The sequence below is a fragment of the Nematostella vectensis genome, chromosome 6, assembly GCF_932526225.1.
Source record: "Nematostella vectensis chromosome 6, jaNemVect1.1, whole genome shotgun sequence".
Taxonomy (NCBI): Eukaryota; Metazoa; Cnidaria; class Anthozoa; order Actiniaria; family Edwardsiidae; genus Nematostella; species Nematostella vectensis.
This window is the reverse complement of record NC_064039.1, coordinates 11,581,682-11,595,175: the sequence shown is the minus strand read 5'-3', so window position 1 is coordinate 11,595,175 and position 13,494 is coordinate 11,581,682. Positions and strand designations below refer to the sequence as shown.

The window sequence follows — 13,494 nt, the reverse complement described above, 5'->3', positions numbered from 1 at the left end:
TGGCCTCATACTCTCCAATGTGGGCCATCTTTGCTACCCAACCTTATTCAAAAATTGTTTTCAGGCTTATTCTGGGTTCCTTGGACCTGGAAATGTTTTGTTTGGCTTCGGGGCAAAAAACTGTTATGATTGTGGGGGAGGAGATTGCCCGCCGGTCTGTCAAGGTGTTTCCAATGATGCAGTGCAGGCATGCAAAATAGGCTAAACATGGTGACTCGCTTCAAATGGAGGTTCTAGCATTGATTATTGTGACTGATTGCTGTAAAATGGGACCTGATGGAGCGCAATAAAGGTATCTATTTGTGATCTGTGTTTGCTTGTCTCTATTTGTAGTTCGGAATTTTGTGTCTTTTTTGGTGAGTTTAAGCATTTGTTTATGAATTGGTCAGAAATCAAGGTTGATATTTTGACAAAAGAGTCAATTCTATTACATTGCTTAGATGCGCTTTTGAAGGTCGTCTATGCCTTGGAGGAATCTATAAGTATCCGGGTCTGGTGATGTTCAGTTTGCATTTCTGACGTTTTGGAGTTGGGCCTATATTTTACAGGCGTCTCAGGGCGTAATGGTGATGAAAGACTTAAGAGATTCGATTTTTGGTTGTTTGTTTCTCGTAGTCTCATTTTGTCATAAGGCAAAAAAAAAGTTGTTGTGTTGTTGAGCGTTGTTGTGCTTTGTTCAAAGTGCCATTTTGTCATCAGGCTGTTTTATTGTCTTTTGCTAATGTGTACTTTGGTCCTCAGGCCGTTTTTCTCATTTTGCCCTCAAGCCAGGATATCCTGTCTGTATTTTTTTTTACTAAAAGTTTCATTTTGACCTCAGGCCCTGAAGGAAGAAGCAGACAAACTTGACGTACTTATTGAGGGGACAGAGAAGAGGGAGACTCTCGCCATGTACCTCTGCCGGCGGGGGGCCATTCATCGTAAGGTGTGTACGCACTTGGTCATACGCCCAGTGGCGGGGAGACTGCTGGGGAGGGGCCATCCATCGTAAGGTGTATACGCACTTGGTCATACACCCAGTGGTGTATTACACAAATGTTGCATCTTTTGACCTTAATTTTTAGGTTGGGGAGCTGAAAAAAGCCTGGGACGACTTGAACAAGTGAGTTCGATACATTCTTTTCTTGGACTTCTCTTACCATAACTAGCATATGTTTTACAATTATACCAATAACCCTCGTGTGTTTGTAGAGCAATTGAGCTGGAGAACATGCTACTGGATGCATACTGGCACAGACATCTACTCTATTTGCTACAAAACAACAAAAAGGTACGGCACAGGTATCCACAGCTATCTACGCATTGTCTATGAACTATCTACTCCTTGTCCATGAATTATCTACGCCTTGTCCATGAACTATCTACGCCTTGTCCATGAACTATCTACTCCTTGTTCATGAGCTATCTACGCCTTGTCCATGAACTATCTACGCCTTGTTCATGAACTATCTACGCCTTGTCCATGAACTATCTACGCCTTGTCCATGTACTATCTACACCTCATTGAGGTCTTGCCCATGAACTATCTACACCTCATTGGGGTCTTGTTCATGAACTATCTACGGCTCATTGCGGTCTTGTCCATGAACTATCTACATCTCAATTAAGGTCTTGTCCATGAACTATCTACACCTCATTAAGGTCTTGTCGATGAAATGTCTACGCCTCATTGAGGTCTTGTCCATGAACTATCTACCGCTCATTGAGGTCTTGTCCATGAACTATTTACACCTCATTAGGGTCTTGTTCATGAACTATCTACGCCTCATTGCGGTCTTGTCCATGAACTATCTACATCTCAATTAGGGTCTTGTCCATGAACTATCTACATCTCAATTAGGGTCTTGTCCATGGACTATCTACACCTCATTGGGGTCTTGTCCATGAACTATCTACATCTCAATTAATGTCTTGTCCATGAACTATCTACGCCTTATTCAGGTCTTGTAGATAGCTCATGGACAAGACCGCAATGAGGCGTAGATAGTTCATGAACAAGACCCCAATGAGGTGTAAATAGTTCATGGACAAGACCTCAATGAGGTGTAAATAGCTCATGGACAAGACCGCAATGAGGTGTAAATAGTTCATGGACAAGACCTCAATGAGTCGTAGATAGTCAAGACCCCTTGGAGGTCTTGTCCATGAACTATCTACATCTCAATTAATGTCTTGTCCATGAACTATCTACGCCTCATTGAGGTCTTGTCCATGAACTATCTACACCTCAATGGGGTCTTGTCCATGAACTATCTACGCCTCATTGAGGTCTTGTCCATAAACTATCTACGCCTCATTGAGGTCTTGTCCATGAACTATCTACACCTCAATGGGGTCTTGTCCGTGGACTATCTACACCCCTTTGGGGTCTTGTCCATGAACTATCTACATCTCAATTAAGGTCTTGTCCATGAACTATCTACGCCTCATTGAGGTCTTGTCCATGAACTATCTACGCCTCATTGAGGTCTTGTCCATGAACTATCTACACCTCAAATGGGTCTTGTCCATGAACTATTTACACCTCATTGGGGTCTTGTTCAGAACTATCTACGCCTCATTGAGGTCTTGCCCATGAACTATTTACACCTCATTGAGGTCTTGTCCATGAACTATCTACACCTCATTGGGGTCTTGTTCATGAACTATCTACGCCTCATTGCGGTCTTGTCCATGAACTATCTACATCTCAATTAGGGTCTTGTCCATGAACTATCTACGTCTCATTGAGGTCTTGTCCATGAACTATCTACGCCTCATTGAGGCCTTGTCCATGAACTATCTACGTCTCATTGAGGTCTTGTCCATGAACTATCTACGTCTCATTGAGGTCTTGTCCATGAGCTATCTACACCTCATTGAGGTCTTGTCCATGAACTATCTACGCCTCATTGAGGCCTTGTCCATAAACAATCTACACCTTATTAAGGTCTTGTCGATTAAATTTCTACGCCTCATTGAGGTCTTGTCCGTGAACTATTTAAACCTTATTGAGGTCTTGTCTATGGACCATCTTCACCTCATTAAGGTCTTGTACATGGACTATCTTCCCTCATTGGTCCTGTCATATCTTGTAGGCCGCCTTGGACGATCTGACGTTTATTATCAAGCACAGCAGTAGCCAGGCACGGGCATACAGGTCACGGTAAGCCACCTCGTTTGTAATGAGGACTATTTCTAGGAGAGCTTCCTTCAAGCTGCGGGATCTCTTTATCCATGCCCTAGTGATGAAAATGAATTTTTTTCTATGCTCGCGGGCGCAGGACACCTTAAAACTGACAAATTTTTTGTCTGTTAATGGAATTGTCCAAATAGATTCAAGGAATTTTTACTCTGCTTTGATAGAATATTGAGATCTCTTTTGAAGGTGCAGGTAACCATTTTCTTTATATTTGCACGAATACCCATTGCATGGTGACTTTCATTCATCACTTTTATTCCAGGGCGGAGCTATATCGACAAGAAGGCGACGCCACCATGGCCATCGTTAACTATTCTCAGGTTAGTCACGACTATGTTTATATTAACTTCTCCTCGTCAATCATCCCGTACCTGTCTTATTTTGGTCTCTATTCTCGTACTTTAGTAACTCTTACTTTGCTTGCATTCCATTGTAATACATTTCCTAACTAGATTTGTACTCTTATTTTTACGAACAGGCTATCAAGCTGAACCCCAATGATGTCGAGACGTACTACCAGCGAGCAGCCATGTTTAAAATGGTAATACCCTTATCAATTTTAACAGAAGAGAGGAAAGGCTGGATGGGAAGAAGTTGGAGGGAGGTGAAGGGGAGGGAAGGGGTCGATATAGGTTGATAGAGGGAGAGGTAGGGGACCGAAGGAGAAAAGTATTGCAAACCAATAATACGCTGTTTACATCAGGTTAGAAGACACTTCCCAAAGCACAGTCTGATTTAGACACGATTTGCGCCTAGCGCTCCTGCCGTGCCGAATTTATTTGTCTATTTGCATCGACACAAATGCATTGGGCTCAACGTTTATTCAGACGTGAGTCGCGCTCAATAGGTTGCGAGGAGTAAAAAAATGACTTGATGTTGGGTTCCTGTTGCACAATATCAAAATAACTATGGTATTTGATTTATTTAATCAAAAGCTCGACGTTTTAATGGGTGTCATACTTTTGCCATTACACGACTGGCGTGCCGAACTAGCCGAATAATTGATTCAGATGTCTAACTCTTCATGAGCTCAATCAAATAATTAGATTTGGCAAGGCAGGGGCGCGACCTATAAATAGTGCCTTAGGTGAATCATTTACCGGTTTCTTTGTCTCGTGGAAAGCTGGGCTAGGCACAGCCGTGGTCGACCTTGACGCAACATAGTATGCTCGCACAGGCGACCTAGGTCCACACAAGCGTTGTTTTGATTCAGGCCCTATCTTGCATCGTCACCCTGGTCAAGCGAGGACTGACAGATGTTTGGACTATGCCAGCGTTGTTAATGTTACCGGGTTTATACTAAGCTTTCCATGTCATAATAAGTGCTGTGTTCTGTCTTTGATTCTATATATGTCATGTTTGTCTAGCGTGGGGATATGCTTCTCGCTTTGGAAGACTACAAGATCGCGTCACGTTTGCTGCCGAGCAAGACAGAGGCCATGTTCGAGATCGGCATGTACCGATTCAACAACGAGTGAGTAGACTAACAACTCAAGCGAGTACTTCCTTATTCGTCTGGAAAATGAAAATTCGAGTTGAGTACTGGTCCACTCATTGTAATAGTTAAGTAAAAGTGATAAATTTGGTCGATTTCTCAGACGTTTTGTTCTCAATTTTATTGTCATTTCACTATCTATTGATTTAAAAAAGTATCCTCGTATCATTATCTCTACCTTTTTATTTGTATATTCTTTCCTGTCATCGTCAGGTGCCCTTTTTCTTTTCCAGGAATTGGACTGGTGCAGTGAATGACTTCACGGAAATCCTGGAACAGGACCCTCAGGACTCCCGTGCCTACACTTACAGAGGAACAGTCTTTGCAAAAATGGTAAGGACCCACCCCTTCCCTAGTAAATCAGGATTCCCGTGCCTATAGTTATATAGAGGAACAGTCTTTGCTAAAATGGTAAGTACCCACCCCTCCCCCTGGTAACGACTTACCCCTCCCCTGTACCTTGGTTCATCAGAAAGGGAAGTAGGATCATGGACTTTAACCTTCGTGTAATTGTTGACAGGGTCAGTTCAGCAAGGCCTTACCAGATCTAGCAGCGGGGGTGCACTATAATCCGGACAACGCGGTGGCTTTCTACCAACGCGGGTGTATTCTTAGAAAGTAAGGTCTGATTTTGTACAGGAAGTTACCGCTAGACGTCACATCCTGTGGATGTATTCTTAGAAAGTAAGGACTGATTTTGTACAGGAAGTTACCGCTAGACGTCATATCCGGTGGATGTATTCTTAGAAAGTAATGACTAATTTTGTATAGGAGGTTACCGCTAGACGTCCAATCCGGTAGATCTTTTCTTAGAAAGTAAGGACTGATTTTATACAGGAAGTTAACTCTTGACGTCCAATCCGGTTGATTTATTCTTAAAAAGATGGATGTTTTAACAAATTAACTTAACTGAACAGATATACAATTAAATCTCGATAACTCGAACCCTCCATAATCGCAATTAACTCCAATAAACTCGAAGTAATTTGTTTTTCCTTTCAATTACTCCATATATTTTTACTCATGAAAAATATTTTTGATTTCTTCAAATGTCCGATTTCTTTGGACTAAACAGTGATACAGTATATTTGATCGCTAATGTTAAGAATGTGTTGTCCTTGCTTGCCCCAAGGATCCATCCCCGCAGAGCGCTACAAGATTTCAGCGTCTCTCTTCTTCTGGACGACTCAGAGGAGAACGTGATGGCATTCATGCACCGCGGTATACTTTACACCGATCTCAAACGGTACGCCCAGGTGCAAGCCCACCCATTTATTCCTGATTCCCGATTATTAATTCAAATTCTGGTTGGATGTTTAATGGAGTCCACATCGCGCGATCGCTTGGACTTCTCTTTGGTCACGTGTGCTGTTTATTTTCTCGATTCCACATTGCGCGATTACTTGGACTTCTTTTTGGTCACGTTCGCTGTTTATTTCCGAGATTCCACCTAGCGATTACTTTGACTTCTTTTCGTTCACGTTCGCTGTATATTTCCTCGACTCCGCCTCGCAACTACTTGGACTTCTTTATGGTCACATGGGCTGTTTATTTCCTCGATACCACCTCGCGATTACTTGGACTTATTTATGGTCACGTTCGCGGTATATTTCCTCGATTCCACCTCGCGCCATTACTTTACTTGGGCCTCTTTTTGGTCACGTTTGCTTTATATTTCCTTGATTCCACCTCGCAATTACTTGTTCATGTATCTCTCGTTGTTATCAGGTGGGAAGACGCGATTCCCGATTTCGAGGCTGCTATCAGGCTGGACCCATCGCTAGCATCAGCCTACGTCAACATTGGGCTTATCTACATCATCAAGCACAGCAATTACCAGAAGTAAGAAGATCGACGTCCCTGAACATGACATCGACATCAACACTGGCACACAGAGCCATAGCACGTTATCTGTTTATAACATTGCCACATGATCCTACATGTATTATACAGGAAAACTTGGTCTTAATCATACGTTCCCACAACAAGTGTTCGTGAATCCTCCCATTTGATCTTCTGAATTCTCCTCACTGTCGAATGATTGTCTTATTTAAGAGTCATCCATCAGTACACGTAAGCTAAACTGAATTCTCCTTTAACATTTGTTTTATTTTCTTATTTAAGGGCCATCCGTCAGTACACGTCCGCCATCCGCGTGGACCCCACGTACGTGCGCGCGTTGATCTGTCGCGCGGAAGCCTTTCAGAAGATGGGCATGGTATGAAGCTACTCCTTTACATTATATCATTGCGATTTCACTCTGCAATGCCTCTCTTTGGTTTGTTTTATGTCTCTCTTTGGTTTGTATTATGCCTCTCTTTGGTTTGTATTATGTCTCTCTTTGGTTTGTATTGTCTCTCTTTGGTTTGTAATATGTCTTTCTTTGGTTTGTATTATGTCTCTCTTTGGTTTGTATTATGCCTCTCTTTGGTTTGCATTATGTCTCTCTTTGGTTTGTATTATGCCTCTCTTTGGTTTGTATTATGCCTCTCTTTGGTTTGCATTATGTCTCTCTTTGGTTTGTATTATGTATCTCTTTGGTTTATATTATGCCTCTCTTTGGTTTGTAATATGTCTTTCTTTCGTTTGTATTTTGTCTCTCTTTGGTTTGTATTTTGTCTTTCTTTGGTTTGTATTATGTCTCTCTTTGGTTTGTATTTTGTCTCTCTTTGGTTTGTATTTTGTCTTACTTTGGTTTGTATTATGTCTCTCTTTGGTTTGTATTGTCTCTCTTTGGTTTGCATTATGCCTCTCTTTGGTTTGCATTATGACTCTCTTTGGTTTGTATTGTCTCTCTTTGGTTTATATTATGCCTCTCTTTGGTTTGTAATATGTCTTTCTTTGGTTTTTATTTTCTCTCTTTGGTTTGTATTGTCTCTCTTTGGTTTGTATTGTCTCTCTTTGGTTTGTATTATGTCTGTCTTTGGTTTGTATTGTCTCTCTTTGGTTTGTATTGTCTCTCTTTGGTTTGTATTATGTCTCTCTTTGGTTTGTATTATGTCTCTCTTTGGTTTGTATTGTCTCTCTTTGGTTTATATTATGCCTCTCTTTGGTTTGTAATATGTCTTTCTTTGGTTTTTATTGTCTCTCTTTGGTTTGTATTATGTCTCTCTTTGATTTGTATTATGCCTCTCTTTGGTTTGCATTATGTCTCTCTTTGGTTTGTATTATGCCTCTCTTTGGTTTGTATTATGCCTCTCTTTGGTTTGCATTATGTCTCTCTTTGGTTTGTATTATGTCTCTCTTTGGTTTGTATTATGTCTCTCTTTGGTTTGTATTATGTCTCTCTTTGGTTTGTATTATGTCTCTCTTTGGTTTGTATTTTGTCTCTCTTTGGTTTGTGTTTTGTCTTTCTTTGGTTTGTATTATGTCTCTCTTTGGTTTGTATTATAGCTTATTATGTCATTGCGATTTCACTCTGACCTGTGTTTTCTCCTTGAATGTTTCCAGTTACAAGAGGCGATCCTTGACTATGCCCGGGCCATCCACATGAGACCAGATGTGTCCGACTACCACATGGCCAGGGTGAGTGTGCGCCGTCTATGCCAAACTTGCCATTCTCATGTACTCAGATCACTTTGGAGTGTGCGCCGTCTCTGCCAAACTTGCCATTCTCTTGTACTCAGATCACTTTGGAGTGTGCGCCGTCTCTGCCAAACTTGCCATTCTCTTGTACTCAGATCACTTTGGAGTGTGCGCCGTCTCTGCCAAACTTGCCATTCTCTTGTACTTAGATCACTTTGGAGTGTGCGCCGTCTCTACCAAACTTGCCATTCTCTTGTACTCAGATCACTTTGGAGTGTGCGCCGTCTCTACCAAACTTGCCATTCTCATGTACTTAGATCACTTTGGAGTGTGCGCCGTCTCTACCAAACTTGCCATTCTCATGTACTTAGATCACTTTGGAGTGTGCGCCGTCTATGCCAAACTTGCCATTCTCTTGTACTCAGATCACTTTGGAGTGTGCGCCGTCTCTGCCAAACTTGCCATTCTCTTGTACTCAGATCACTTTGGAGTGTGCGCCGTCTCTACCAAACTTGCCATTCTCATGTACTCAGATCACTTTGGAGTGTGCGCCGTCTCTACCAAACTTGCCATTCTCATGTACTTAGATCACTTTGGAGTGTGCGCCGTCTATGCCAAACTTGCCATTCTCATGTACTCAGATCACTTTGGAGTGTGCGCCGTCTCTACCAAACTTGCCATTCTCATGTACTTAGATCACTTTGGAGTGTGCGCCGTCTATGCCAAACTTGCCATTCTCTTGTACTCAGATCACTTTGGAGTGTGCGCCGTCTCTACCAAACTTGCCATTCTCATGTACTTAGATCACTTTGGAGTGTGCGCCGTCTATGCCAAACTTGCCATTCTCATGTACTCAGATCACTTTGGAGTGTGCGCCGTCTCTACCAAACTTGCCATTCTCATGTACTTAGATCACTTTGGAGTGTGCGCCGTCTATGCCAAACTTGCCATTCTCTTGTACTCAGATCACTTTGGAGTGTGCGCCGTCTCTGCCAAACTTGCCATTCTCTTGTACTCAGATCACTTTGGAGTGTGCGCCGTCTCTACCAAACTTGCCATTCTCATGTACTTAGATCACTTTGGAGTGTGCGCCGTCTATGCCAAACTTGCCATTCTCTTGTACTCAGATCACTTTGGAGTGTGCGCCGTCTCTACCAAACTTGCCATTCTCATGTACTTAGATCACTTTGGAGTGTGCGCCGTCTATGCCAAACTTGCCATTCTCATGTACTCAGATCACTTTGGAGTGTGCGCCGTCTCTACCAAACTTGCCATTCTCATGTACTTAGATCACTTTGGAGTGTGCGCCGTCTATGCCAAACTTGCCATTCTCTTGTACTCAGATCACTTTGGAGTGTGCGCCGTCTCTGCCAAACTTGCCATTCTCTTGTACTCAGATCACTTTGGAGTGTGCGCCGTCTCTACCAAACTTGCCATTCTCATGTACTCAGATCACTTTGGAGTGTGCGCCGTCTCTACCAAACTTGCCATTCTCATGTACTTAGATCACTTTGGAGTGTGCGCCGTCTATGCCAAACTTGCCATTCTCTTGTACTCAGATCACTTTGGAGTGTGCGCCGTCTCTGCCAAACTTGCCATTCTCTTGTACTTAGATCACTTTGGAGTGTGCGCCGTCTCTGCCAAACTTGCCATTCTCTTGTACTCAGATCACTTTGGAGTGTGCGCCGTCTATGCCAAACTTGCCATTCTCTTGTACTCAGATCACTTTGGAGTGTGCGCCGTCTCTGCCAAACTTGCCATTCTCTTGTACTCAGATCACCTTGGAAATGCTTACATCCTTCTGTTTTCAGGGCAAACTGTTGCTGGAACAGAAGAAGTTAGACCTCGCCAGTTTCCATGTCAAGTTAGTTAATAACTCACAACATATCTTTAAACTAGCCCTTGTTAGCCGCCATTTTGTCATCCTATAAAGTACAGAGCGTGGAAAAGCATCTATTTCCATCGGCTGATTTTGCAAAGCTATAGCGGTATTTTCGATTGAAGTTTGTAAATAGGATATAAACATTTGTTTTTAGATGGCTACTCCGGGATTTCATCACAGTCAGTCTTCCGATATTGAATAGAATCAAAGTAGTTTGAATAGCTTGCTTTGTTTTACCTCTTGTGTTTAGACAAGCCGCTCAGCTTAACCAGGGCCTGGGCGCTTCAGCAACGCAGCAAGCCGTAGTACACAGTTTCCTCAAGAACTTTGATCAGGTAGGGCCTATGTCCAGTGTTCCCATTCCAACGCTATATTAACTTCTCTCTTTTACGGCAAGGTAACATGTTGAGAGCCAGCATAATTGGCAAATATTGAACTATGTTTATAACAATTTCTCCAGCATTCGTATCATCTTTCTCAAGCTATTTTGCATTTAGCATATAAAAGCCAAGTCATGTTTGCTTCCTACAGGATATCGATGTATTTAGTAAAAGCCAAGTCATGTTTGCTTCCTACAGGATATCGATGTACTTGAGCATTTAGCATATAAAAGAAAAGTAATGTTTGCTTCCTACAGGCTATCGATGTACTGGAACGTGCGACACGTGTCAAGCCATCTGCGCAGATATTCGTCCTCCTCGGCAAGACCAACATGAAGGCCAAAAGGTTCGAGGACGCCATCTCGAGCTTTTTGAAGGCCATCGAAATACTGGTGAGCGTCCACCCGTTTGCTGTACCACTTATTTTACCGAATCCTCTGCTGGAATTTTGCACTACTCCCCTCAGTAGCTCAGTAAGCTCATTGCGTGACACAGGCCAGGACTGCGCTTGAGCTCAGTGAGGGAATTGCGTGACGCAGTCAAAACGACTGCGTATTGTTTGGGCGGGAATTTCTGTGTTGTAATAACAATTTTCGGCGGTGAAAGGGAGTAATTTTGTTAGCGGAGAAAATCATTTCATCGCTATCTTTAAGACAGATGTTAAGATAGATACAATAGATGAAAATAGTTATAGACTAGTGTCACACTAAAATTCATCTTATCAGCATTACAATAACACTGGGTGGAAAATGTCAAGGAAGTCAAGCTGGATCCATTGTCCCCTGGGATCCATGAACCCAACAGCTTGGCCTTTTTGCTATTTCTGTATTCTTAAAAAAAAACAATCAATTCACTCTTTGCTCTCGTGTGATCTCATCACTTTTCGTAGACACCATGGAATAGCCGCAACCCCATGCCGCTAGAAGCTGCTGGCGTCTACTTCCTGATTGGCATGTGTCAATCAGAGGTGCATAACGACTCCGGCGCATTAGATGCTTATAATGAAGCCATCAAAGTCAACCCTGATTATGCAGAGGTAAAAATACAATAGATCACGTGACCAAGACGAAACTTCAGGTGACTAGATACCAAGCCATGTGACAACACATCATGTGACCAGACATGGCACATAACCCTTATTACGTGACAAGCCCTAATCACACGTGACTGGATACCAAGCCATGCGACAACACATCACGTGACAACACATCACGTGACCAGACACGACACATGACTCTCATTACGTGACAAGACCTAATCACGTATGACTAGATAACAAGCCATGTGACAACACATCACGTGATCAGACACGGCACGTGACTCTTATTACGTGACAAGACCTAATAGCACGTGATTAGATACCAAGCCATCAGACTAGACAACTCATCACGTGACCAGACATGACACATGACGCAACTACTTGTAAAGTGACAAGACAATATAACGTGAGTGTAACTAGGCTACGCATCATGTGACTGTATCAGACTTCACGTGACTGGACAAGACACATAAATAGATCATACATCAGTAGAATTCAGTAACTTGAGCCCTCGATAACTCGATCTACTGTTAATTTCAAAGGTGATGTCTAAGATGTTTTCTTTATATTTCCACCCTCAACAACTCAAACCTGTCATCATGTTTAGGCGTTCTACCAGAGAGGGCTGACAAAGATGAAGCTCAGCCATACTAAGGGCGTGCATGACTTTAACCGAGCACTTGCCATTAACCCAAAGCTTTTCCAGGTAGGACTTCAACCGAGCACTTGCCATTAAACCAACGCTTTTCCAGGTAGGACTTCAACTGAGCACTTGCCATTAACCCAAAGCTTTTCCAGGTAGGACTTCAACCGAGCACTTGCCATTAACCCAAAGCTTTTCCAGGTAGGACATCAACTGAGCCCTTGCCATTAACCCAAAGCTTTTCCAGGTAGGACTTCAAACGAGCACTTGCCATTAACCCAAAGCTTTTCCAGGTAGGACTTCAACCGAGCACTTGCCATGAACCCAAAGCTTTTCCAGGTAGGACATCAACCTAGCACGTGCCATTAACCCCAAGCTTTTCCAGGTAGGACAACAACCGAACAGTTGCCATAAGCCCAAAGCTTTTCCAGGTAGAACATCAACCGAGCTCTTGCCATTAACCCAAAGCTTTTCGAGGTAGGACATCAACCGAGCACGTGCCATTAACCCAAAGCTTTTCCAGGTAGGACATCAACTGAGCACTTGCCATTAACCCAAAGCTTTTCCAGGTAGGATATCAACTGAGCACTTGCCATTAACCCAAAGCTTTTCGAGGTAGGACATCAACTGAGCACTTGCCATTAACCCAAAGCTTTTCCAGGTAGGACTTCAACTGAGCACGTGCCATTAACCCAAAGCTTTTCCAGGTAGGACATCACTGAGCACTTGCCATTAATCCAAAGCTTTTCCTGGTACGACATCAACTGAGGACTTGCCATTAACCCAAAGCTTTTCCAGGTAGGACTTCAACCGAGCAGTTAAAACTCGCAACCCGAGATTTGATATCAGACATTAGTCCTCAACAATGAACGTATATTAGATGTGAAATTATTAAGTGCTAGTAAACAGTTACCAAAATTGCTTATTGATGTTGACCATGGAGATTTTTATAAACAAGCTCAAGAAAGTGATTGAATTATGTTGTTCATACTTCCATGCAGGCGTTTCTCAGTCGCGCTGCGTACTATGGGATGAAGGGTCGATATAGTAAGGGAATCAAATGACTGAGTAACATCGTTTATTGCTTCCATGCAGGCGTTTCTCAGTCGCGCTGCGTACTATGTGATAAAGGGTCGATATAGTAAGGGAATCAAATGACTGAGTAACATCGTTTATTGCTTCCATGCAGGCGTTTCTCAGTCGCGCTGCGTACTATGGGATGAAAGGTCGATATAGTAAGGGAATCATGAGCTGCAACGAAGCCATCAAACTACAACCGCAATCCGTACGCGCGTATCTCTACAGGTGCGTATAAATACCTCTTATTGACCGGGTACGCGGGCCGTACG

The 13,494-nt window shown here is 42.8% G+C and overlaps 1 protein-coding gene across 4 annotated transcripts in view; it reads left to right on the top strand.

The window, feature by feature from the left end:
• Positions 1-13,494, top strand: part of LOC5512045 — a 42,039-nt gene that overhangs the window by 17,798 nt on the left and 10,747 nt on the right. For 3 of the 4 annotated variants that reach the window (XM_048729472.1, XM_048729471.1, XM_048729473.1), the window contains 19 exons: positions 821-925; positions 1,065-1,102; positions 1,192-1,270; positions 3,078-3,145; positions 3,444-3,501; positions 3,660-3,722; positions 4,549-4,655; positions 4,910-5,009; positions 5,197-5,294; positions 5,809-5,922; positions 6,405-6,518; positions 6,801-6,894; positions 8,127-8,201; positions 10,013-10,065; positions 10,334-10,418; positions 10,721-10,855; positions 11,353-11,499; positions 12,110-12,208; positions 13,335-13,450. In XM_048729472.1, coding sequence (XP_048585429.1) covers positions 821-925; positions 1,065-1,102; positions 1,192-1,270; positions 3,078-3,145; positions 3,444-3,501; positions 3,660-3,722; positions 4,549-4,655; positions 4,910-5,009; positions 5,197-5,294; positions 5,809-5,922; positions 6,405-6,518; positions 6,801-6,894; positions 8,127-8,201; positions 10,013-10,065; positions 10,334-10,418; positions 10,721-10,855; positions 11,353-11,499; positions 12,110-12,208; positions 13,335-13,450 — 1,748 coding nt within the window. Of the gene's footprint in view, positions 1-820; positions 926-1,064; positions 1,103-1,191; positions 1,271-3,077; positions 3,146-3,443; positions 3,502-3,659; positions 3,723-4,548; positions 4,656-4,909; positions 5,010-5,196; positions 5,295-5,808; positions 5,923-6,404; positions 6,519-6,800; positions 6,895-8,126; positions 8,202-10,012; positions 10,066-10,333; positions 10,419-10,720; positions 10,856-11,352; positions 11,500-12,109; positions 12,209-13,146; positions 13,226-13,334; positions 13,451-13,494 lie in introns of those variants that run through there. The other variant, XM_048729474.1, reaches the window with a different exon arrangement.